Source organism: Phyllobates terribilis, unplaced genomic scaffold (assembly GCF_046119375.1).
Source record: "Phyllobates terribilis strain yellow unplaced genomic scaffold, ASM4611937v1 Scaffold_11__3_contigs__length_659146591, whole genome shotgun sequence".
NCBI classification, from domain to species: Eukaryota; Metazoa; Chordata; class Amphibia; order Anura; family Dendrobatidae; genus Phyllobates; species Phyllobates terribilis.
Window position 1 is genome coordinate 35,008,365 of NW_027362771.1, and position 27,330 is coordinate 35,035,694.

The following is a 27,330-nucleotide window of genomic DNA, read 5'->3' on the forward strand; positions in this document are numbered from 1 at the left end:
GCGCTTTAAAGCAGCAGCAAATGGATGCAGCTAGGGGCAAATGCCAGCTGTATAACACAGTTGACATCTGCTGCATGTGGAGTGGATCCAGCTCCTGAGTCCGCTCTACACATGCGTGTTCCATTTGCAGTAAGGGCTAAAGGTATAACTACAATTTGGGTCAACAATCACTGTTACAGGACAGTTCTTAGGCCTTAATTAGACCTCATGCTATCCACATATAAATGTGAATGTCCCTTAACACTATCAATACCTTATGCCCGGATATCACATTCAAATGAAGTTTCAAATAGTAGTGCATTGCCTCACTATGTAACAGTAAAACTATTACCTTATCAAGAGTAAGCATGTAGAAGTTTGTGATATCATGCTCCTGTGCATAGCGAATACGAGCACGACACTCTTCTTCATCAATCATTTCTCCCACATACTCATTAACAAATTCACCCTATAAAAGGAGTACAGAATAGAATAAAAGAACAGATGAAAAGCAGGAAGAAATAACACCTTTTATACAATTAAAGCGTAACCGTTGTTTTTTATTTCCTAAAATCTAGTACATGCAAAAATAAAACTAAATTAGAGAAATCTGCTTCTTTCTCCTCCTAAACTCATCAGTCTCAAATTTCTTAATTTGCGAGTAAAATCTGTATTCAGTGAAGACAGATTTTCAGTTTTCCATTATGGAGGTAAGAGATGACAGTTTGTGCTTTTATAACTATAGAGGAGAAGGGATGAAGAGGAGGAAGGAGCTAGAGGCAGATTGGCATTATCCATAGAACTTTATGAGCACAAACTGTCATTTATCTCAGTAATGGTAAACACAGTACTCAAAGAAGACCTTTTACCCGTGGATTGAGAGTTTTGAGCATAGGAAAATGATCAGTTCAGTGGGAGAAATAAGTGAATTTCGCTGATAACACATTACAAAGTTTCTTATTTACACGTTTACTATTGATAAAGAAAAATGAAATTAAAAATTAAATGACGGTTAATGAGGGCAAACAAACTGTGATAAAGAAAGTCAACTAGGGAAACTCACTTTTTTAATATCACTCTTACTACGTAGCCCCCAACCTCTGCTTAGAGTTCGGAAAATTTCCACGTCTGGATATTCACGCTGAGAGAAAGCCTGATTCTGGCAGGTTTCACCCGCTGGGCACACAGAAGGATGGCACTCATACAGCAGCATACGATTAATGCATTCAGAATCCTGGCCACAAGGGTTATCATCTGAGGCCTTGCAGTTACAGCGAGGAATTTCTGACAAATCAGCAGTTAAGATCTGAACTTTCCCAACGGGTTTGTTCACCTGCCAACAAAAGTGCAGTAATTATGCCATACACAAGTTACAGTACTGAAATGGGTTGAATTCATGCAGGTATTATATGCTCCGAGAATATAGCAATACATACATTTTCCATAGTAAAGAGGACCGGGTCAAAAATGGCCATTTTCTGATTTTATGTCTGCTATTCCTCTAAATAATTTTTTCTTCTAATTCTCCCATATGGTTCTAGAGATTTTATTTAGTACTAATTTTATGGTCATTACCGAGTGGGAGTGGCTCGCAGAATTCTCTAGCTGCATGTCTTTAGGCTTGCAATGCCCCATTGATAGAGATCATAAAAAGCAGCACTAAATAAAAATGCCCATATCGCTTTATCTGTATGTTGGATATTAAAAAAAAACAAAACAAAAAAAAACAAAACAATATGAAATACGCAGGAGAGCAGCCAAAATAAAATAAGAGCCAAAACTTGCCACTTTCAACCTTATTTTAAATAAGGCCATGATCGACCCATCATGTCCTCAAATCAAATGTAAAAAGTAGGGGACAGTATTTGTGGGTCAGACAGTACTCTAAAGCAGAACTGTCCTTTTCCATTCTCTAAACATCAGAATGGAATGATGGACGCAAAGTCTCGGTATCCAACTTTGAACCCCTCGATACATGAATGCAAATTCAAAGGAGAAGTGGTGCAGACTTGGAAATAATGGCAAAAACTTGTGCAGTTGCTGTCACTTGCAAATGCAGGGTCTAACAGATTTACTAAACAGCAGCCCTGGGCACCTCACAGCATTCAAAGTATTAAAGAGCTCATGATGATAGTTTGCTCTAATCTACAAAGAGTATTAGCATGAGATCAGGCATGATGGATGTTAGCATGTTATATTATAGCTATCACACAGTTGTACATATAGCGCTGCCTAAAACCCTTGGGGTTATGACCCCTATTAGACAAAATATAATAAAAACACTTACTTTATTGAGCAACAATGCAGGTTAGTAATTACTAAAAGCTATCAACAAACAAGTGCACTTTTCCACAATATCGTTGTTTCGCCATTACAGGCGTCATCAGGGGGGTGCAAAGTTATGAATTACAGTTTCATTAATCGTAGAACAAAATGTTCATGGGTCTCTCATAGGACTGAGGCATTGACCTCTTCACCACCTCGCAATTTACTTTTTTTGCCCCTTTCTCAGAGCCATAACTTTTATTTTTCCATCAATATAGCCATATGAGGGCTGTTTTTTTTTGCTGGAAGAGTTGTTTTTTTGAAAGACACCATTGATTTTATAGTGTACTGGAAAACAGGGAACAAAATTCCAAGTGCGGTGAAATTGCAAAAAAAAGTGCAAATCTTCAACTGTTTTTGTTTACCATGTTCACTAAATACTGAAAACCGTTCCAATGTGATTTTCAAGGTCAGTACGAGTACGCAGATACCAAACATTTATAGGTTCTTTTGTACTTAAGTGGTGAAAAAAATATCCAGTTTGTAAGGAAAAAAAAAAAAAAAAAAAAAAAAGATTGCCATTTTTTGAGACCAGTAACGTCTCCATTTTTCAGGATCCGGGGCTGGGTAAGGGCTTATTTGTTGTGCACCGAGCTGATGTTTATATTGATGCCATTTTGGGGTAGATATGATATTTTGAAGTTGCAGAGACGAAAAACAACTTAGTTCTGGCATTTTGATTTATTTCTCGTTACACTGTTTGCCCATCGGATTAATTTATTTTGATAGATTAGACATTTCTGAATACAGCGGTATCAAATGTGTGTATTTTTTTTATATTTTATTTTGAATGGAGCAAAAAGGGGGGTGATTTGAACTTATGTTTTTTTATATTTAAACATTTTTTCTTTTACTTGCTTCAATAGTCCCCTTAGGAGACGAAGATGTGATCGTCTATGCTACACATAGCAGAGCTGCCGCCCAGCTATGTGTAGCATAAATCATGATCTCCTAAGGCCGGCATTCATAGGAGATTTACAATGACCGGCACGGGGGTCTTCTACAGATCCCTGGCTGTCATGACAACCCATCAGTGCCCTGCGATCACATGACAGGGGCGCCGATGGGCATGTCTTATGACACACTTTGGGTTCTCTTAAGTTAAGTGCCGCTGTCAGAGATTGACAGCAGCATTTAACATGCCGCGGATGGTTCGTCGTGGTGTTATAGGCACACGCCAGCTGATCAAATCAGCTGTCATGTGCAGGGAAAAATGCGGGCTCAGCGCTGTAGCCCGCATTAAATGTAAGGAGACGACCTTGGACATACCTATACGTCCAAGGTCGTAAAGGGGATTGTAGACATGACATGACTGAGATAAGGGTGTAAGGAAGAGAAGGGAAGTAATGGGATAAAACTGAGCTACTCACTTTAATGTGCTTATAAGGAGGTGGTTTTTTATCATTTTTTTTCTCTTCTTGTAATTGCCTCATTTCCTTTTGTGCTCTTAACTCTTCAAATCTTTCTGCAGCTTCCATCAGTCCTACAAGAAAGTAATATGACTAAATGCAAAATCATTCAGAAATGCTCTCAAAAGCAAAAAAAAAGTTGACCTTTTTCATTATACCTTTCTTGTATACAGCATCTACTCCCTTGCTCATCTTATCTTTGTTAAGAGCATCTCCTTCCATGTAAGGAAATACTCTGGCCTGGTGAGTCCATAAGTAGTCCTTAGAACCAAAAAACAAGACTGGAAACTCTCCAATGTCATGTTTCATCTTCTGGATATTTGTTGGAATGGTCTTAGGTTGACAAACCTCAGCAGGCCACCACCTGAATAAAGTATACAAAATGCTTTTTTAACTATTATAAGGAAAGATGGACAGGTTGAGATAGAAAGCAGTCTATTACCTGTATCTCCCGACTTTAACCCATACTATTTCTTTATAATGAGGCTTTTTGCCAGCTTTACAGTCATTGCAGAACCAGCTACCCTCTGGCATGTCAATATTAAGACATTCACGGTGAAAAGCAGCTGGACAGGACTCACAACAAAGAAGACTTCCACCTGACACAAAGAAAGTATATTTAATATATTGCACTATACTATAAAATAATGCAAAGACTTCAAACATTCTCACACAAATTATCCACCAAGCCATCTAACTGAACAAAAACACGCAAACTATTGTAACCCTAGTGGAAACAGTAGTGAATGGGAAAATCCAAGATAAACTCACCTTCCGAGCACACAAAGCACCAGCTGACATTAACATGCTCGTGGTTCTTACAACCTCTACGAGGAGTAAAGTGGCTCGGGCAAATAATACTATTAGAAGCCAAGGCTACTGTTCCTGCTGCCATACAGAAATCGTTGGCGTGATAGGCAACTGGACATCGAACACATCTCATCAAGCGACCTGAGCCCCAATAAAGGAAAAGGAGATTTAAGCAATGCAGTAATAGCTCCTAAAATAGGTTAATGCTTTGTATGCCACAGCACCGTTTAATGTTTAGTACATGTTTAGTTCAGCCCCTCAAGTTGCTTTATAAAAGGTAATATCCGTACTTTTAAACTAAGAATCATAGAACAGGAATCTTATTAAGACAACATCTACGTGGAGTTTATATGTTCTCCTCTAGCTTGTGTAGTAATAAGGGATTTAGATTATGAACCCAATGGGGATAGTGAATAGGTTCGTAAAGCATTGTAAAATTAACAGTGCTATATAGGCAAGTAAAATAAAGGATATGAAAAAAATTATTAAAAGCATCAGTTGATTATATGCTAGTCAATCAACTTTGCTTTGTGTCTTGGAACTAACTTGTTGACTTTTTTTTTTAGAAATGTGCAAGACATAAAATACATGTTATTTATCTTAGGCTCCCTTCAAATGTCCATATAATACCGGTACAAACAGTACCGGTGTCACCAGTTTTTCCCCAGTATGGTTTAAGAAAAATCAATTTCAAAACTTTTTCTTGACTTTGCAATGTTAAACGCGTACAGCACACAGATGCCATCCGTGTGCTGTACATGTTTTACACAGACCCATAGACTTCAATTGGTCCTCGTTATCCGTGCTGTTGGTAAAAAACAGACATGTCTCCATATGGTTTACAGCACCATAGATTAGAATGGGCACGTGTGGCATCTGTGAAAAGAGCGGATACAACAAGTACTACAAACACAGACGTGATGGGGGCCTTACCCAGTCATTTCCACCAACATATCAGACAGCTCACCTTTGGATGCAGATGGGTTGTTGGGATTGTTGACATGACAAGTATTGCAGATATGTAAAGAACAGCGAAAACCTCTATTTAGTTGAATGGTAGGTAGGTAATTAAAAGCACAATCTTCATGGTAGTACTTTCCACACAGGGGAAGTGAGCAGCGTTTTACCCCTTCATCTGAGGTCTTGCATACAAAACAGGTATGGACACCTTAAAAGATTACAATTTTCAAAAATATATTTTAATTCAAGATATTACAGGAGAAAAAAAATGAAGACAAAAAAAAAAAGTTCTCGTGCACATAAAGTCTGTCTTTGAAACAATGACCGTTAGAGCTGCATAACCCTTCATGGAGTATAGGATTAGGCTTGTTACTCAGGTGTTGGGAGAGAGTTTGACAGCTCAGCCTAAAAAGCCACAGGTTCGGAAAAGGACGCTTGCAAAACTGCAATGTTGATTGTGAAAGGCAACCCACAGGCTAATTTAGACTAAACACTTCCTCCAAATAACACTATTCATATTTTTAATTTATGAAACTAAAATCTGTTAAGTTTGACACTTACCTGAAGAACACTCACAGCAGATGAACTTTCCCCGAGGCATGTCACTCAGACCAAGGCACTGCAAGTGAAATGCTCCACAGCACTGGGCTTCACACAGCAGCAGCTCTCCTGGCTTCTCGCACACCTGCAGAAAAGAAAAGGGAGCTTCCCTAATAACACTGCATGAGGCAAGATATTCAGAATACACAGAGCTCTCCAGCCGTACAGTACTTCACTAATTTACTATCATTACACCCCAACAAAATGGTGGGGGCCGACCCCAGACCAAGAGAATACGTGTCTGGGAGGCATGGAGAATCTGCATGAGAGCAGCGCTAAAACTAGCTGTGCCGCTGCTCCTTTATGCGGAAGACCAGGGTTTAGGAAGCCACACGGCAGTATAAATCAGACGGAGATCGGAACACAATGCTCAGACGGAGGACATTTTATTAACCAAATTGTACTATTGGAATATGCTGGCAGTGTGCCTTCCTGTGCCAAGTGTTGGGTGACGCTGTAATAGCCAGAATTAAAGGTAATTCCAACCATAGCCAATTAACCATTTAAGACAAAGCAGTCCATTATCAAAGGGCATCTAACTGGTTAAGGAGAAAGGGTGGATTTTATTTCTGCATGCCAAAGAATTGCCATGGCAGCTTGGAGACTGACAAATGTCTTAATCCTGCTTTGGGCCCTAACAGACTGCGTTTTCCACACCATCTAGTGTTTCTCACTTATAGGCATAGTAACCCTGCAATAGAGCAGCTCAGCAACCCTACTAAAAATAAAAAAATAGTATGTACCCCACACTCCAAAAAAATGAGATGTAATTTTTTTTATTTTGATAAAAGTAAAATTAAATTAAGAAATTAATTATTTACTCAACAAAATCACCCCACATACACCCTTATTCAGCAAGGTCAATAGAAAATAAAAAGGTTCGATTTTCAGCTGTATACTTAAAAGGATCCAGTATTTTAAAACTAAAGGTCATTTCTTAAAACGCCGTCAGTATTAAATTTGTGTAGGCCTGACTCTTGGTAGCTCGCCGATCAGCTGCTTAAAGGGGAAAATTCTTACACATTTACATCTGCATGCAAACGGGTTTGTATTTACACTGTATTGTTTTTTGTTTTAGCAGCAGGGGAGGTTTTGCAGTATTCTCCCAGTATAATACTATAATGTAAAGCTATATATTTAGGCTTCAAATGTAGCATCGCAATCAACTAAAATGTAAACTGCTACTATCAATAAAAATAAGGAGTCAAATGAATTTAGCCGTATACCTGACACACATTCTCCTTCATGGCAGCTCCACCACCACATCGCTCAAGCTGGGCCTTCTTTGAGGTAGGTCCATGTTCATGCTCTAGCCCTTCTTCAGCTGTGTCACTTGGACTGGCTGCATCATTCTCGAGCAGATCTCGCTAAAATATGGGTACAGACAAAAATAAGAAAACATGATTAAAAAAAAAAATTAAGTACATTTCCATTAAAAGAACTTGGGGTTTTTCTTTTGTTAAAGGAGTTGTTCACTACTTTCACATTGATGCCCTATCCGTGGGATAGGGCATCAATGTATGATCGGCCGGGGCCCTGCACCCAGCACCCCCGCCGATCAGCTGTTATCGGTGCCAGCGGCCGCCGGTGGGAAGTCCTTACCTGCAGTGCCTGGCCGTCCATCTGTATTGGCCGGCACTTGTCACTGCACATCTGCCTCCTATTCAATTCAATGGGAGGCGGATGTACAGTACCCCCCGGCGGCCACTACAGATGGACGGCCAGGCACCGCAGGTAAGGACTTCCGGCCGACGACGATAATAGCTGATCGGCGGGGGGTGCGGGACCCCAGCCAATCATAAATTGATGCCCGATCCCATGGATAGGGCATCAATGTGAACGTAGTGGACAACTCCTTTAAATAAGATTTCTGAAAAGTTGACTAGAACTTTAGAAGCCAAGGCCTGAAAGGGGTGGTCTGAAAGCTAATAGCGAACCAAATACTCATTATGTAACCAGCAGTAACTACTTTTGTAATGTACATCAATTAAAAGATCCCTACTGTTCCCTCTGTGCTTTAAATTACTATTTTTTCTTTCCTCATTTTTGAGGATGTTTCTTTTGACTCTCCCAGCATGTGTAAAGGCTTCTGAAACAGAATGTCATCAGGGGCTGCTGTCATTTACCCCTGCTTTTTCCACCCTAAAATGGGACATAATTAGGAGGCTGGACTGCAGTCACTCCCCACAACTGCTATTACTGCCCTTAGACTGGACATCAACAATGACGTCAGTTTAAGTGGCTGGGCTAGTGCCTCTTCTACTGAGCATGCGTCGATTGTCAATTCCCATCGACAGGCCTCCAGACACTCAAGGTGATGCATGATAATTGCATCAGCTCTCATCTCTTGAAAGGTGTATTGAGCAGTCTACAGAACTTAAAGAAAAATGGCTTCACTGAGGGTAACAACCATAGTAGTAATAAATAAAAAATAAAAAAAAATGATCCTTGCCACCTACTGTAATCTTTATCCATGTAAAAATCATTGGATAGATACCTATACATGTATATTAGAACAAAAGTCATCTTCCAAAATCCTGTACAAAGAGGGGTAAAATGAACAAAGTGCACTGATAGTGTAAGTTGGGAACACACACTTCGCATTTACAAGAATCCATACTCAGCCTGTACAGAGCAGAGTATGAAATAAGCAGTCGCTGTTTTTCAAAACCTAAATGGGGTCACATTTACACAGCGCTTACAAGCTCCGACAACTTTTTGAAAAGCAGACAGAGTTCTGCCATGAGGTATTGTGGCAGAGCATGTCTGACAATTCATCAGAATGTATGGCACCTTTGGGGCATAGTTACAACAAATGCTAGTCTCTGACTGGTATGCATTTCTTCCAGTAGTACATTAAAGCTAAAAGATGCTACTAAATTCATTAAGATCAGCACGTCTTAAACACTTGCTGACATATGACTTAATGGTAGGTTATATGTCAGGTCTCCTTCTCTGATGTAGGTTAAGGAATTTCGCTATTCACTATCTGCTGTTAACCTGTTAAATGCTGCTGTCAGTCCCTGCGTACGGCCTGAGGGCAGGGGAGGGAGAGTGAGAGGAGGCTCGGCACTGTTCAATTTGCTCATTGGGTCCCCCACAACGTGATCGCGTTGTGCCAATGGGCTACCATGACAGCCAGGGATCTGCTTAAGACATTCATGTCCTTATGGTAGTCCAATGAAAGGCAGCCTGTGGCTGGTATTAATAGGAGTCTGATTTTTGCCATACACAGCAATATTATGGTATTACAATAAAAGTTAATAGCCAATCGTAGGTTCAAGCTACCTAAAAAGAGTAACGATTAAAAAAAAAAAAGACATACAAACATTTAATTCACTCTTTTTACCACCACTGAATAGAAAATGAATTAAAAAAGTATTTACACATGTATTTTCAACAAGTCCGTAAGTCTGATCAAAATATAAACTTACCAATTTGCAAACACTGTAGCGAGAAAAAAGAAAATCAAAATGCCAGAATTGCAGTTTATTGGCATCCACAACAACTCTAGGAAAAAAAAAAGTGACCAAAACATTGTATTTACCCCAAAATGATATAAAAATGTCAGCTTGGGGTGCAAAGACCCCACACAGCTTAACTGAAAATTTAAAATGTTTTGGGTCTTGGAAGATAGCAGGACAAGTCATTTTTTTCCACAAATTAAAATTTTGGCATTGCTGTAATAGTATTGCCAAAATACAGCAGAATTATCTTTCAGGTCATTTTTACCTTATAATGAATGCTGTAAACACCCCCCCCCCCCCCCCCCCCAAAAAATAAAAATTTTCAGCACCTGGAATAAAAAGAACTCATGGTAAATTTTATGGTGTCATTCAAAAGTACAACCCGAGCCACAAAAAATCAAGCCCTCAGCTATGTTGCTGTAAAAATCTAAAAAAGGAGATGAAAAAAATGTAAGTGAAATAACGATAAATAGTCCAGTCAGGAAGTGGTTAATGAAACCAATGCTACAGAATACACATCAAGACTGGTGTACAAAAATGCTAGCCTTCATGAATCTGCTCCTACATGTAATGTAAATGTCCTCAAACCGGAAGTAGGAACATAGTATATTATAATATATAAAAAAAGCAGTTAGAGGGAGTAGAGCGGGATCAGTAGGGACTTTTCAATTTAATTATATTAGAATAGCTATTAGATTACTACACTAGACATTTAGGGTTAAATTAGTTGGTTTCAGACCACCCCTTTAGGGAATAAACTAGGTCAGGGTTCCCCAACTCCAGTCCTCAAGGCCCACCAACAGGTCATGTTTTCAGGATTTCCTTAGTATTACACAGGTGATAATTCCATCACCTGCACAGGCAATAATTCCATCACCTGTGCAATGCTAAGGAAATCCTGAAAACATGACCTGTTGGTGGGCCTTGAGGACTGGAGTTGGGGAACCCTGAACTAGGTTACATCCTATTTTCACCCTAAACTCACCTCCGAGTGTGAAGAATCCCGACGCATCAGGACATTTCCCTTTCTAAATTTACCAGCAAGTCTTAGCCGCTTTTGTCTCTTGCGATTTTCTGATAGCCTGCTGGATGCTGAAAAATGTAGTGTGTACATTCAGTATCATAATACTTCATTTAGATAAAATGTGGAACAAATATATATGGACTTTTCATGTATTTCCATGGTGAAGACAAAGGCTCACATAACCCACAGGTCTGTCCTCACACTCATTTATGGTGTAACCAATTTAGTACTACAGGGTCGCTCATAGCAGCCTAGGTATTTCATCTTTAGTCTGGTTGTTTCATTCCAGACACTCATTGCCACACTCACAGCATAGGCCATATATGTCTGAGATTTGGATGGAAACTCTGGGACACAACTATTTCCAGAATGGGAGTCCTCTGATCACCTGTTGTACTGGTGTCGCTGTGACAGGTGGTGGGAAAAATGTAAGTACAAATGCAGATGGCGGCTCAAGAGAACTGAAATGGGGTTTGAGGAACTTTCAAAACAGACAGCCTATTCTCTGGATAAGTTATTAATATAAGAATGTGGGTTCAAACTTCCAGCAACACCAACAATCAACTGATGTAGCAGGCACAACTCTGTTTTCGTGGCAGAGGCTATGCCTGGTATAACAGCTCTGGTGAAAAAACAAATTTAAAAAAAAGAAAAAAGGATATTCCAGTTGTAAGGACTTGGTATAGTAAATATATTGAGAAATTGTAAAACTCTTCATATTTCTAATAATAACATTTGTGTGTTTAAACCCAAATACTCCTTTAAAAAGGGACCTTTTCAGCAGGTTTTCCAAATTTAAGCTCAAGCCACCGTTTTTAACTTCTCTTGTATTGCACTCCAGAAATCTGTATACAAGCCCCAAACTCCCCCTGCATACTCAAAAAATACATTTAGAATTCTCCAAAACTACAGTTAATTCGCACGGTTCTCAATTATGTCCTCCTGCCTCGAGTGATGCGGATGGCGCATGGTACACCTATAAAGCTAGCTCCTGTGACATATAGAGGAGGTGGCAGGCGAAAACCAAAAAGGCCTACTGAACCAGGCAAATTAGCATGAAGTGCAGGAAAGGTACAAAAGATTTTTTTTTTGTGCTATGCAGGAGGAGTTGGGGGCTTATATACAGATCAGTTGACTGCAGTACAAGAGTAGTTAAAGGTGGTGGCGTTGGTTTATAATGGGAAAACCTACTGACAGGTTCCCTTTAAGTTGTTTTTGTAATATATGGCCTGTAGGTCTCCTCCAATAGAGAATTTTATAATAAAATAATTTTTTTTCATTTTTATAGCACCGACCTATTCTGCAGCACTTTATATTTTAAATATTTTATACTTTCTTTTAACATTGCAACACTAAAAGGCCAAAGTCCTTGCAGCTCATAAGCTGAATAGGACTCAGAGCAAAGACTTTGGCATAAAAAATCTTCAAAGTAGATGCTTGTGTGCAGCTTACTGCACGTATTCTTCAGCTTAGACTGGCACACAGCCATGACATTGGGCAATCAATGCCACAATAACTAAAGGAAGGGTGTAGTATGAAAAACATAAGCTTCAATTCACACCATTTTGGTCCCTTTGCAGAAAAAAAAAGCTGAAACTCTGCGATAGACATGGTACGGGGATGGGCATCAACATACATTTGGAAATATTGAAACATTAACGGCTATATAGAATTAAAGAATAACATTGAGCAACACGTAAACCATCTCCCTGCCGTGTCCTGCTTTCATTTCAGCATTACCCCTCATCAGGTTATAAAATCCTTTGTTTTTTTCTATATATTTGTAAGTTAAGAGTTGCATAACTGATATATAGAGCTTGTATGGTCTACCCGCTGATGTGCTCTTACTCAGGTTACAAGCAGTTCATTTACATACGATACATTTTAAGATTACTACAGACTCGTGACAGTGTAAACTTACTGTCTGGTCCTAAACCTTAAAAATGATTAGAGTGGAAAACGCTTGTTTAGATCACAAAAATCATACCTGCTCGGTACCTAATACGTTTCAGGGAGGTTTTCTTCCGGGGGACTGATGCAGAAGACTAAAAGCAGATGATAAAAAGAAAGGAACAGAAAAGCAGTTAGTCTTTTCAATAGGAAAAACAATGTGTCAATTATAGTAATATAGCAATATATTGAACATTAAGAGAATCTGCTCATATGTTCACTCCTGCGGTATTGTACTGGAAGATAACAATATAAGGCAACCAATCGTTCTGAAATGCCCCTCTACTTACCTAGAACCTACAAATTGTAAAATTGTACACAAGTTTTATTTAAAAAAATGTCCTCTCATAAATATAATAGCAGATCTACTATATAATCGGCTTATCCCGTCTGTCTGTCCGTCCAGGAAATCTCGCGTCGCTGATTGGTCCGGCCGCGGCCAATCAGCGACGAGGGATTTCAGAACAAGATGGCGGCAGTTAGCGGCTCATCTGCCGCATGGAGGTCAGCTCCTGGCTGCTAGCAGCAGAAGTACCCCGACCGGCGGCCTAGACGGCGCCGCTCCCCCCTTCACACTTGCCGTTGGGAGATCAGCGGCCCTAGCCGCTGATCTCCCTGCGGTAGCCGCATGGAGGTCAGCGGCGATGCAGCCGGGAGAGGACCGGCGCTAGCCGGTTATCTCCCAGCTGCTCGCAGCAGAAGTACCTGCACAAGCAGCGCCGTTCCCCGGTCCTCACTAACACGGTTCACTGATTGGTCGCGGCAGAGACCAATCAGCGATATTGGCGCCAAATTTAAACACCGCTCTCCGGCCAATTGGCGCCGGATCTGATTAGTCGCGCCCGATCGGCCGCATACATATTCTAGAATACCCGATGCGTTAGAATCGGGCCACCATCTAGTACTTCTGTAATTGAATCAATTTACCCAAAATGTATCAAATGGCTCAGTTACCATCTGATAATAAATATAAGTAACAATGTAAAGATAAAAAAAAATATATTTTATCATTTAAAAGAACTAATTAAAATTAATATTTAACTCAGGGATAGACAAAATAATAGACATATGCTTATAATATCACAAATTTGTCTATTTGGTCTATCCCTGAATTAAATATTAAGTGGGTGTAATTCCTAGGATTATTATGTATACCAGCTAATCATTAGTATCCTATAGTGAATTAATATTTACCTACTATGTATTTATCATGAGGAATAAGTAAATAAGGTCGACATTAATTTATGACACCTATATATGCGGTATATATCTTGCAATAGGCTCCAACAAGTCTTCCATTTATTAGCACCATTATCCTGTTTTAATTAATTCTTTTAAATTATAAATAAAAAATAAATTATATTTTATCTTTACATTGTTGTTACTTCTATTTATTATCGGATGGTAGCAGCCATTTGAATTTTCCGTTTTTTGGGTTTTTTTTTTAAATTATTTTTTTCTTCCCCTTCTTCCAAGAGCCGTAAATTATTACTTTTCCATTGTTCTAACTATGAGGGCTTGGTTTTTTGTGGAACTTCTTGTACTCTTGAATCACATCATCCATTTTGCTATGCAAAGTACTGGAAAAAGGGAAAAAAAATTCAAGTGCAGTGAAATTGGGAAAAAACAAAAACACAATTGTTTGTACACCAATCGCTATGCAGTAAAAACAAACCTGCCAATATGATTCTCCAGGTGAGAGCAATTATGACGATTAACTTGCATTTTTTTTTTTTAAATAAATAATTTTCGCATGCATTATTTAGCGAAACCTGTAACATTTTAATTTTTTGGTCGACGGAGCTGTGCGAGGGCTTGTTTTCTTTGGGTTGGGCAGACATTTTTTATTGACACCATTTTGGGATAGATTAAGACCTTTTACTCGCTTCTTATTGTTTATTTGCAGTAGCCCAAAATAAAATCCCAAAGAATGTTGATTACCCCCCCCCTTTATGAAGTTTACTCATTGGGTTAATTAATTTCATACTTTGATTAATTGGCCTTTTACAGATGTGGAGATTCCAACTGTGTATTTTTTTTTAATTATACTTAATGGGGAAAAAGGGGAAAGAATTCAAACCTTTATATTTTCTTCTTTTTTTTTAAACAATTTTATTTTTCATTTTTTAAAAAAAAAACACATTTTTAAATGAATCAAAAGAGGGTTGATTTGAATGTTTTTTTATTTTTCTCGTTTTTAGTAACTTTTTCTCACTTTTTACTTTTATTTAAGAATCCCCTTAGGGATGGCAAGGACAGGCACAGGGGGTCATTAGCAGACCCACGGCTGTCATGACAACCCATCGGCACCCTGCCATCATGTCACAGGTGCGCCGATGGGAACATGGTAAGAAGCATTCCTTTGCAGGCGCATATTAAGTGCCGCTGTCAAAAACTGACAGCGGGATTTAACAACCGCGGGTAGAGCTCCGATCCAGTTGCATGTTAAAGACACATGATTGCTGATTAAATCAGCCATCATTTACCAGGAAAGATGTGGGCTCAGCGTGCGATCCCACAGAAAAGACAGGGACACAACATATGATGTGCATGTACGGCTTATGTCGTGAAAGGGTTAATAGCCAAGGACAGCTGATAGTGGCAGAAGATGGCTTAAAAATACAGCTATCATCTGGGAAAGGTGCAGACTCCGCTTTTTAACCCACATCAAAGCAGGAGAGCCGACACTGGCTGTACCATAGGTTCAATCACATTCTTAAACTATAAATTTCCTCTTGCAAAATAACATTAATAAAGTTGTAGTGGAGCAGACTACCTTAGAATGCGTGAAACTAATATCCTCATCTTCCTCTTTAAGACCAAGCTGTTCATCCAAGTCATCAAATTCACACACTCGGGGAATGAGCTTGCTTTTGCGTCGACTCCCACATTGTGCTTTAGTTTTAAAAGAAGAATACTTAAATTGAATGCATCACCTATATATTTGTAATACTAATGGTGTATCAGCGTATTATAAGGCTCAGTGATTAGGGTAAAAACTGTTATGTCTACAAATGCTATTTCTCGGCAGATAAATGGTTAATCTGCAGGAAAATCGTGTGAAAATCATGCCTGATTGTCTTACTTGAGAAGCAACCACAGGGAGAAAATTAACTTCTATCCTCCCTATATCCGCTCACTTCCAGTCATAGGGTTGGTTTAGGGAGCGGTCAGTCACTATTGGGAGCAGGGTGTTATCATTCCCTTGCACAGTGACAGATTGTGCTGCAGTGTCTGTGTGCAGAGCTGGCTGTCAATCAATGTGCTGGGGAGTGATTAGTCGCTCACTGTACTGCCCCTATGACTGGCCACAGGGTGGTTAAAAGTTCATTTTCTCCCTGCAGCCACTGCTCCAGTAAGGCAGTGTAATATTCTAATGTCATTTACTGGCAAATTAACTATATCTACAGGCAAAAAGCATTTTTTTGGACTTCACAGATTTCCTTTAAAGAGAACCTGTCCCTGGATTCATGCTGCCCAAACCATGGGAAGCATAAATCAGAGCCGGGCTGCAAGACTGCAGCTAGGGACGGCTCTCTGAAACGCTCTGGCATTTCCCAGGAAAAGGTTTGAACTATGGGAATAGACAGAGACTAGTCCGATGCTGCCCCTGGACGGCTCCCTCTCCACCCCCCCCCGCTCTAATTAACAGGTCTCTCCTATGTGTGTACACAATGAGAGATCTGTCACCTGAAGCAGAAGAGAAGACAGACAGGGAAGGGCCAGAGTGTTTCAGAGAAAAACAACTTGCTGAATCAAGTGACAGGCTCCCTTTAAATGTACTGAAGAACACGGATGATGGAGGGATAAGTGTTAGAGCTAGCAATTCCTCTATCACAGCTAGAGCTGCGTTAAAGTACTGGGTTAAGTGAGAGCTGCATGCGTGTCTGCAAACTATATTGTCAAGGGTGTTCTCTCAATCTACATCAATTTTAGAAGCAATCCAGTATTGTATACATTTTAGTGATAAAACATAAGAATTCGTGGTAAAAACTAATCTGTTTTTAGACAAATCCTTTTATGTACTTAATTACACAAAAACCAAAAGGGAACCAGTCACCAGGTTTTCCCAATTTAAAGTACAGCCACCATCTTTAAAGCCTTTTTTACAGTATTCTAGTAAGCTGTATGGAAGTCCCCAATCCCCTCCGCACAGTGCAAGAAAAATACATATTGTGCAGTCCAATGGACGTAGTTGGTTTTGCTTTGTCACCTCCTCTCGTCACAATCGCAGTCTTCTTGCTTGCTTCATATGGATGAAGAGTCTGTTCAAGTCTTAAGTCATCCACAGAATGTCTACCAATCGCGCTCTTGCGCAGGTGCACTTCGCTCTGCGCTGCTGAAGGCAGAGCATAGTACTGTAATGCACATGCGCTGGCTTTACTTATGGGTGATTGGCACTCTTTGGCCTCTCCTGGCGCATGCACATTACAGTACTTTGCTCTGACTTAAGCAGGACAGAGCAAAATACGCCAGCATAAAAGCACGTTTGGGGCACAGTGTGCGGATGAAATAGGAACCATCATCCACATGAAATAAACAGGAGGACAACGATTGCGACGAAAGAGGAGGCACCGAAGAAAGACCAACGACACCCATCGGACCGGATGGTATGGGAGGATAAGTATTTTTCTGCTATGCAGAGGGGATTGGGGACTTACTAGAATACTGTAAAAGAGGCCTTAAAAGGTGGTGGTCATACTTTATATTGGGAAAACTTAGTGACATGTCCCCTTTAAAAAAAAAAAAAAAAAAAAAAAAAAATTATATATATATATATATATATATATATATATATATATATATATATATATATATATATATATATATATATATATATACAATTATTGGAAGTAATCATTCAGTACATGCTTTAGGAGAGGCAACCATGTAAATGAAGCTCTGGTTAAGCAGTAATCTGCTGCCGGTTTTTACAGTATGTCAGCAGTGCACTGGGTTTTCCTGTTACCAGTTGCGTCAGCTAGTTCTGGAACAACCTGCCCTGAGGTATGTCAATAGCAGAGCTTCACAAACGCTGCATACATGCCCTCACCTTGCTTTGACTCTGCCCCACCAGCAGCTTGTTCAGAGACATCTGAAGGCAATATACTGGTATTCTCCATTTTAATGAAGGAAATATCACAGGAAACTCTTGGAGAATTTGTTTCCACAGCCGAGGAATCATCTGTTTCACAAGTTGACTGTAAGGTCTGTTCGTCAGTTTCCTTAATCCTGTCGCTATTACTTGTGCGACCTATGTGGCCTCTCTCTTTGACTTCACTCTGAGAAATACAAAAGGCAAAAATAAAGAGATATGAACACAAAAGATGCAATTTATACACACATCTTAAGCCAGTGTGCAGTCTCTTAAATTATGTTTCTGCACACAGGACTTTTACGGTAGTTCCCGACGGCGTCCTCTCTCCTCGGCGGCCTGCTGTGTTCTGCCAGGACCTGCAGTGACGTCATTTAGTCAGCTGATGGTCACGCGACCATCATCTGACTGCTGACATCAGCGGTCGCGTGACCATCAGCTGACTAAATGACGTCACCACAGGTCCTGGCAGAACACAGCGGGCCGCTGAGGAGAGAAGACGCCGCAGGAGAGGTGACTATGAATATTTTTTAACTTTATAATTCTTTTTTTAAACTTGCAGGTCCCATGGTACCTGGGTTGGAGGAGAGTATCCTCTTCTTCAGACCCAAGTACTGTCCGTGCATTGAACCGCATAACATCCGCATGTATACATACAGCTGTTAAGCAGTTCAATGCAAGTCAATGGCAGCGATTTGGTTGTGCTGCGGATTTTTCCGCAATGATAATCAGCAGCGGAAATTTCCACATCATGTGCACAGCACCTGCGGATTATCATTGGGGAACATTGCAGACATCTTAACAAGCGATTTTAATGAGTTTAAACACATTAAATACGCATCGTGGGCCACAGCCTGTGTCTTGGAAACACAGTTCAGACATTGCTTTAATGTGAATGAAATTTGTGAATATCTCATTTTAATATTTGGGGCTTGTGGCATTTTTCTCTTTTACAAAGCAGCATATCCATATTTCACCAATTTCTATCTCGGTCTTTAAACTCCTTAGCGCTGGAGTGACCGTGTGTGAAGGAGGCTCAAACTCCCTCCACACACAGTGGATGCCGGCATCTATGTCTCTTAGCAGCAGCAGCCAGATCTAAGCACTAATCTCTCTCTCTAAATGCCACTGACAATCACTTCAAGGCTGCATTTAAACAGAAGCGGCACCAATGAAATTGCACTGACACTGCAGGAGCCAATAACACACAGTGTCAAAGCAGGCTGTGATCCCTCTACATCACCACCCACAACTGTGTGATCCTGTGTGCGTCGAGCAGCCACTGCAAACATAAGAGGGGGCTGTAGTGTGCTCTTGGCTCTGAGTGTCAGTGTGTGCAGAGTATTCAATTCAAGCAGCGCTCCAAAGGGAATACTGTCAAACATAAGGTTAGGGTTGTAAAAAATTGTGATGGAGGGGATGGAACAGTGCGCAGACAACACCTCATTTACATATGTAATAAAACCCTTTGTATAAAAAAAACCAAACAAACAATTTTTTACATAAATTTCATCCACTTTGCTAGAACTGTACTACGTTGCGGTTTTTTTTTGTACAGCAAAAATAAGCAACATCAAAAACTTAGCGGCGGTCTTAACATGCTTTTGATACCCAGGTGAAAAAAAACAACAACAACAAAAAAAACAGTTCTAGCACTTACAGATAACAAAAAAAAATAAATAATGGGGCTAAGTGAAATGTTTACCAGAGAGGATGCTACAGGCAGCCTGCAGGTCCGTTTCTTTGGAGTGCTGGATGTCCAATGCTCATCTGTATGATGAAGGGCTCTCCTTTTTGATTTTTTTCTGTGTTTCTTACTCCAATTTGCTCCTGAAGACATAAACAAAAGGTGTAAACATTGCTGCTCGTCAGTCACCATCCGGCTACATGAACTACATAGTGACAGTACTTAAGGCTACGGCTCCACTGTACTTTTGGATTACAAAGCTACAATGATCCCCATGGAGGAAGAGGTTGCACCAAAAACTGGACATACACTTCACGGAAAAGTTGTCCAAAGCCATCAACTTTGATGGGAGAGACAGCTGATCCTTGCTGCATCAGGCTATTACATTTTAACATGGCTTATTCTGTTACAATGGGTCCCATCTCCCTTCTGTAATTAATATGCACATCTAGTTGACTGTCGGAGTTACGAAAAATAGCTGTCACCCATATAAGAGGTCAGGTAATCGTGATCTTCATGATATGGACATATTAAAATACTAGCTGAATAAACTACTTCAGTGCACTGTAGGACTTCTTACAATGCACATTACTTTGCCAGCTCTATATTTTTATAAATAGCTCCTTAGCTATTTACATTGCCTTCAGTAAATTCTCACATTTTGTAAATATGTAAGCCCCTACTCCCATCTGTGTTGTGGCTTCCATTAAGATAGTACATGTAAAACAAGAGTTATGAACTAGTATCAAAGTGTTAGTTGATTTTTTATTCATTAAAACAAAACACGTGACCTACATTTAATGGGTTTTCTGGTTTCAGAAAACATTCTGTTCCTCAGCAACAAAATAACAATAATAATAATAAATAACAAAATAAATTACCATATGTCTACCCTGACAAAGCTGCAGAGCTCACTTATTGGCTGCAGTGCTGTTGATGTGACGTCAGTGCTGCAAACCGGGAGAAGCAGCAGAAACTCAGGGCTTGACCCAGGGAGGGCGAGTACATCACTTTTTTTTTTTTAAACAAACTGCAGCAGGGGACAGAGCTTTTCCAAAACCACTTTAATCCCTTCATGACATATGATTTATATTTAAGTCATATGTCTTATCCCTGCCTTTGATGGAGGTTCACATGCTGAGCTTGCACCTTACCTCGCACATGATGACTAATTTAATCAAAATTTACAAAACCATTTTTTTTAGGGACCACATCACATTTGACCTAACTTTGAGGGGCCTTTATGACAGAAAATACCCAAAAGTGACACCATTCTAAAAACTGCACCCCTCAAGGTGCTCAAAACCACATTCAAGAACTTTATTAACCCTTCAGGTGCTTCACAGGAAGTTTTGGAATGTGGAAGAAAAACATTAACATTTAACTTTTTTCACAAAAATGTTACTTTAGACCCATTTTTTTTTTATTTTTGCAGGGGTAACAGGAAAAAATGGACCCCAAAATGTGTTGTCCAATTTCCTCTAAGCAAACAGATACCCCATACCTGGGGAAATACCACTGTTTGGGTGCACGGCAGGGTTTGGAAGGGAAGGAGCGCCATTTGACTTTTTGAATGTAAAATTTGCTTGAATAATTAGCGGATGCCATGTTGTGTTTGGAGAGCTCCTGATGTGCCTAAACAGTGGAAACCCCCCACAAGTGACACCATTTTGGAAACTAGACCCCTCAGGGAACTTATCTAGATGTGTGGTGAGCACCTTGAACCCCCAGGTGCTTCACAGGAGTTTAGAACATTGAGCCGTAAAAATAAAATTTTCACATTTTTCCCACAAAAATGTTTTTCAGCCCCCAATTTTGCATTTTCATAAAGGTAACAGAAGAAATTGCACCATGCAATTTGTTGTGCAATTTCTCCTGAGTAAGCAGATATCCCAAATGTGGGGGAAACCACTGTTTGGGCGCGCGGCAGGGTTCGGAAGGGAAGGAGCACCATTTGACTTTTTGAATGTAAAATTTTCTTGAATACTTAGAGGATGTGCCCCTGAAGTGCCTAAACAGTGGGAAAACCCCACAAGTGACACCATTACCCCTCAGGGAACTTCTCTAGATGTGTGGTGAGCACCCTGAACCCCCAAGTGCTTTGCAGAAGTTTATAACATGGAGCCGTGAAAATAAAAAAAATCTAACTTTTTCCACAAAAATAATGTTTTAGCCCCAATTGTTTTATTTCCACAAGGGTAAGAGGAGAAAATGGACCCCAAAAACTGTTGGGAAATTTCTCCTGAGTAAGCCAATACCCCATATGTGGGGAAAATACAGTGTTTGAGCGCACGGCAGAGTTCAGAAGGGAAGGAGCATTGTGTGACTTTTTGAACGCAAAATTGGCTGGAATTGAGAGCGGACGCCATGTTGCGTTTGGAGAGCCCCTGATGTGGGGGGGTTTCCACTGTGTAGGCACAAGTGACCTCATTTTGGAAACTACACCCCTCAAGGATTTTATCAAGGGGTATAATGAACATTTTGAATCCAGAGGTACAACACAGAATTTGAGAACATTAGGTCATCATATTGAATAAGTTATCATTAGTCTTGAGCGCAAGTGCTCGCTACTTGAGTTTGCATCAGGTACACGGGTATGCACCAAGTATCGCGGGTGCTCGAGTGACATGCTCGAGTCCCCGCCCGCATGTTTCATGTTTATTAGACACCCCAAAAAAAACACACGGGGATCGCTCGTGCATGGCAGGTAATCCCCACAAGGTTTTTTTGGCCACGAAGCATATGGGGCAGAGACTCGAGCTTGTCACTTGAGCACCCGCGATACTCAGTGCATTCCTGAGCACCCGATGCAAACTCAAGTAGCAAGCACTTGCGCTCAACACTAGTTGCAATATCGTCATTTTTTATTTTTTTTACTTTTGAAAAAAATCCCAACCCCATCACAACCCTAGAGTTTATTTTTTACGCCATTCCTCGTGCTGTATAAGTGATTAGACGACTTTATTCTTCGTGTCGGTTCGATTACAGCGATACTAGAATCATATCGGGTTTTTATGATTGACAGCTGTCACACACTAAAAGACGCATTTTTTTTTGCAAAATCTAGTTTTTGCATCACCATATTTTGACAGCTATAATTTTTCCATATTTTGGCCGACAGTCATGTGACTGCTTGTTTTTTGCGGGATGACTTGACGTTTTTATTGGTGCCATTTTCAGGCACGTCACGTCATTTTTTTATTGCTTTCTATTCCGATTTTTGTGAAGCAGAATAAACAAAAACAGCAAATCCAGAATTTTTTTTTATGTGTTTTTTTTCATGCTGTTCCGCGTGTGGTAAAATTGATAAGGTAGCTTTATTCTTCGGGTCAGTACGTTTACAGCGGTACCACATTTGCATTGTTTTTCTATGTTTTGGCGCTTTTACACAATAAAAGCTATTTTATAGAAAAAAATATTTTTTTGCATCGCTTTATTCTGAGAGCTATAACTTTTTTATTTTTCGGCTGATGGAGCTGTATGGCAGCTTGTTTTTTGCGGGACAAGATGACGTTTACAGCGGTACCATTTTTATTTATATTTGTCTTTTTGATCGCGTGTTATTTCATTTTTTGTTTGGCAGTATGATGATAAAGCATGGTGTTTTGCTTCGTTTTTTTTATTTTTTACCGTGTTCACTAAAGGGGTTAACTAGTGGGACAGTTTTATAGGTCAGGTCATTCTGGACGCGGCGATACCAAATGTGTACTTTTTTTTTTTTTCATAGTAATATTTATTGATGGGTACATTATATTTTTATTTTTGGTAGATTATAATGTATATGTAAATATATATATATATATATATATATATATATATATATATATATATATATATATATATATATATATATATATATATATATATACATATATACATATATACACACATACACACACACATATATACACACAATTTATTTTATTTTTTACATTTTTTAACACTTTTTGGACTTTTATTCTGTGTCCCACTCTGGAACTTTCACTTTTTTTATTCTGATCGCCTGTATAGCACAGGAATGCAGCACCATCCCTGTGCTATACAGGCTGTCAGTGCTGCACAGAGAGAAGATAGTTTGGTCATGCACTGCGCATGACCAAAGAATCTTCCTGCTGTCTGGTGACCCGGATGTTGTCATGACAACATCGGGTCGTCATGGCAACATCCAGGAAGCCGCGGCAGACAGCGCTGGAGGCCGGAAGAGGAGGTGAGTATTGCGATCACCTCCCCTTGCCACCGCAATGCTGCAATTGACTTCGATCGCAGCATTGAGGGGGTTAATTTGCCGGGTGCTTGTGTACGGCGCGATTGCCATATGACCTAATAGTACGTCATTGGTCCAATCGGCCCAGGTCACCAAGACGCATTATTAGGTCATACGTCAGAAAGGGGTTAAAGAAGCAGATTCTCAGCGAGATCTGTCCAGCCCATAGATCTTGACAGCTCATTTATATAATGAGAAAATGTGGATTTCTCTGGAATAAAACATCAGATGGCAGGTATCATTTTGTTCAACATTCTATGACCTGCATGCCCATATAGACTGCTTATGAGGGTTGATCCTACTGACAGATTACATTTAAAGGAGTTGCAAACTTTAATGTGTTGTGGATATAATTTTGTGGGACTTACTAACATAATGGTCTCCTTGTTCTTTCCTGTACTAAGCCTTTTTTCATACTACCCATTGGAGGCGGACACTAAGAAGTTAAGCATTTGGTCCCTCCCACAAACTATTCTCCTGCAAGCAGTGAACAAAGTATGTAGCTAGCAGGAAGAAAACCACTAAGGGTACGTGCTCACAATCCGTAATGGCAGCGTTTTGGACACAGCTCACCTACAATGCGTCCAAAACGCTGTGTTCTACATCAGAAGCACAGTGGATGGGATTTCTGGAAATCCCATGCACACTGTGCTTCTATTTGACGCCGCATAAACTCACCGGCGGTGCGGCTTTACGCGTCGCAGCATGTCAATTTCTGTTGCAGAGACTTGTCTCCACAACAGAATGTATAGGATGCGTTAAGTCTGCATGGTTCAAATGAACACATGCAAATTTAACTGCGTGACTGAATATAGAGCTTTGGACGCAGCGAATATACGCTGCGTCCAAAGCGCTGCTATTTCCTGATCGTGGGCACATAACATTAATTCATTTATCCTTTTGGGCGAACCTTGCTAGACCCCCAAGGGCAAGGAATCTCTTGGAGAACAGGGAAGGTGCAGAGTCCCCAAATGGACGGTTTAACAAAAAAGTTTTACAATGTAAAACAAAAAGAAAATTTATCTGTTCCATTCGGGATGAGACGTTTCAAAGCCTTCCCATAAAGATGGGACAATAACAGACAAGGTAGCCTGTCTATTGAACCACTGTATGCAGGACTCTACTTTACTATGGTAGCATGAGCCAATGCAAATGTATGCACCATGTAAAATTTGCAAAAGTGTGATCAAGTGGCTGCTTTACACTCCTCTATAGAAGAGCCCTTGTGCTGAAAAGCCAAGGATGCCCCCACCGCTTGGGTACAATAAGTCATATAAAACGGTTGCACCTTGTCCTTAGCGTGGTACAAGGTGTCTATGACAATGTGAAGGCTCTCCAGGTTGTCCGCTCTAGATGGTACCATTATAACATTAGCAAGATAAGAAAAGTCTACAAACACCCCTGAAATGAAGAATGGTTATTATGGAGACCAAGATCTTCGTAAAAATCCAAAAGCAGCAGATGCCAGACCGAAAAGGAGGGCCACAAATTGTAAAATGTCAATCTCGGACCGCAATGAAAACACTGATGAGTCTGATTTGGATCAGAAGGCATTAGGGCTCATGAGAATCCACAGCTCTTCTGACTTGCCGCTCTGCAGCAACATTACATATGCTTCATGCCGTAAGAATGACGTTGCAAACTCAAATTCACACCAACTCTAGTACATAATTGATGTCTATAGATAACAAGTTCTCTCTTTTCCATCACTTCAACTGCCCTAAATAAATATCCTAAAATGTTGAATCTTCCCGATTGAGCCACTTGATGTTCAGGACAGGATGCACTGAGCAGCCCTTTCTGAGAACAAAAATAATTTGTATAAAAACCACGGAAAAGTTGGGACAGAGGAAGTGGCACTATCACGCCTTTCGTCTTATAGGGTCCTTTGTACAAAAAAGGGTCCACTTGAGACAGTGTATTTGGAGGATAGTGCAGAAGAAACAGTTTGGGGTCATAGAAAAGAATGCTTCAAAATCTGAGAACCAGACATTTTTAAAAAGGAGATGTCTCCTCACCCTAATCCGGTGTGGGCCATGTTGATGTTAACTTGACTGGGGAGGACAATGATCTGTTTGCAGGAACTCATGGAAAGGTGCAGATTGAAAGAGGGTCTCTTTTTCTGGTCATAAACTTCCAATGTCTTGCAACTACAATGTGGGTTGGAAAAGTAGCAGAACAAGAGGAAGTGTGTGTTGGAGTACCTCTGAAGGCAGCCCTGAAAGAAAGCCGAATCTGCCATGGGCAAAGTTGTGCGTTCATCAGATGTGAAATTAGAGGGTTCACAACAAATGTGTTAGAACATCTTTCCAGTGTGTCTTTCAGAAAGGAATGCATTACGACTGAACATTTTGTTTTAGTGAAACACCTGTCTGGATAGATCCACTCCTTGGAAAATTCAAGGTCAAAATCGGGTCGCAAGGGAAAAAAAAATTTGAGAATGAGCGGAGTACATTAAAAGAAAAAAAATTGCCTCCTGAGAGGAAGACGAGTCCGTGTCAGCGACATTTAGGGTCTCTTTTAGAGATGTAATAAGGCTGTTGATAATGGAGGAAAATTTGGAGACCAGTTCCTTATCCACTTCAGAGTGACTGGGGAAGCTCTAGTTCTGATATTTTATTTAGAGTTGAGCACATCTCTGAAATACTGTGCCTCAGGTGGGAGGGGCAAAGCAGCAGGGGATGTCGATGATTGGGTACAGTGCTTGGTCCTCAGCCGTTTATGTCATCTACCATGGGATCCCCTTGCAGTGGATGTTTTTTCAAAATCCAGGGCGACCTGGCGAAGCCTGTAAAGTTCAGCAACCCAGCATTTCCATAATGAATCTAGATGCCTTAATGCAGGGATGTCAACCTCAAATAAACAGTCAAAAATGAAAAAAAAAATTGGAGAAAGTTGTGGGCCAATTTTGATTGGTAAAAAAAAAAAAAAAAAAAAAAAGTCTACAATTGAGGAAGTTTTTCCTCATCATCTAATATGGAAACAAACCTAAGGGGGTTGTCCCACAAACAAAGTACATTTTAATACATCTTGAGAGACAGACCTCCTGACCGTAGCATTGGGCATTTCCTCAAAGGCAAGGGCACACAAAGAAATCATGGCGGCCCATAGGAGGAGTTCTAATTGAGCACCGCCCCCGTTCAAAAAGTAAAAAGATAGAAAATCGAATTACAGGTAGGTTAAATTCTAAGACCCTCCACGACAGCACCAAAGTAGGTTGCCTTCCAATCTTAATTAGGGACAGGAAACATGAGGTTAAATAGCCCCTCCCCATCTTCTATCCTTTAATTTTTTTTATGCTTCAGTACGAATGCTTCAAAATATTAACACCAAGGAATCAAAGATAACAAAAGAAGGGCAGGAAACTACCCATGCTATCGTGGAGGGTCTTAAAAACCAAATTACCGGCAAGTTTAATTCTATTTTCTGAAATCCCCTTCACGACAGCATTACAGGAGTAATACCAAAGAATAATGTTTAGGGAGGGACAATAGCTTGAAATACTTTCCTTCCAAAGGCTAAACCCCTATTAGACATCCAAGTCTAGTCTATAGCGTCTTGAAAAAGGTATGGACCAAGGACCAGGTAGCCGCTCTGCAAATATGCTCGTTGTATGCACTAGCCCTCTCGGCCCAGGAAACAGACATAGTTCTGGTGGAATGAGCTTTTAGAGATTCTGGAGGGGATAAATGTTTTTTTGTACGCTTCGCAGATTGTTTTCTTGATCCAGTTTGCCAACGTATTTTTGGATTTCTTTCCT

At 40.1% G+C, this 27,330-nt stretch overlaps 1 protein-coding gene across 3 annotated transcripts in view; it reads right to left on the reverse strand.

Annotated features, from left to right (window-relative positions):
* The window catches only part of NSD1 (nuclear receptor binding SET domain protein 1), an 81,552-nt gene that overhangs the window by 17,302 nt on the left and 36,920 nt on the right, over positions 1–27,330 (reverse strand). For all 3 annotated transcript variants that reach the window (XM_073651192.1, XM_073651190.1, XM_073651191.1), the window contains exons 6-19: positions 19,325–19,449; positions 17,578–17,806; positions 15,301–15,419; positions 12,562–12,619; positions 10,536–10,642; positions 7,310–7,450; positions 6,045–6,168; positions 5,491–5,691; positions 4,485–4,664; positions 4,156–4,312; positions 3,872–4,077; positions 3,675–3,787; positions 1,043–1,312; positions 332–448 (exon numbers count right to left, since the gene is read on the reverse strand). In XM_073651192.1, coding sequence (XP_073507293.1) covers positions 332–448; positions 1,043–1,312; positions 3,675–3,787; positions 3,872–4,077; positions 4,156–4,312; positions 4,485–4,664; positions 5,491–5,691; positions 6,045–6,168; positions 7,310–7,450; positions 10,536–10,642; positions 12,562–12,619; positions 15,301–15,419; positions 17,578–17,806; positions 19,325–19,449 — 2,147 coding nt within the window. The remainder of the gene's footprint in view (positions 1–331; positions 449–1,042; positions 1,313–3,674; positions 3,788–3,871; positions 4,078–4,155; positions 4,313–4,484; positions 4,665–5,490; positions 5,692–6,044; positions 6,169–7,309; positions 7,451–10,535; positions 10,643–12,561; positions 12,620–15,300; positions 15,420–17,577; positions 17,807–19,324; positions 19,450–27,330) is intronic.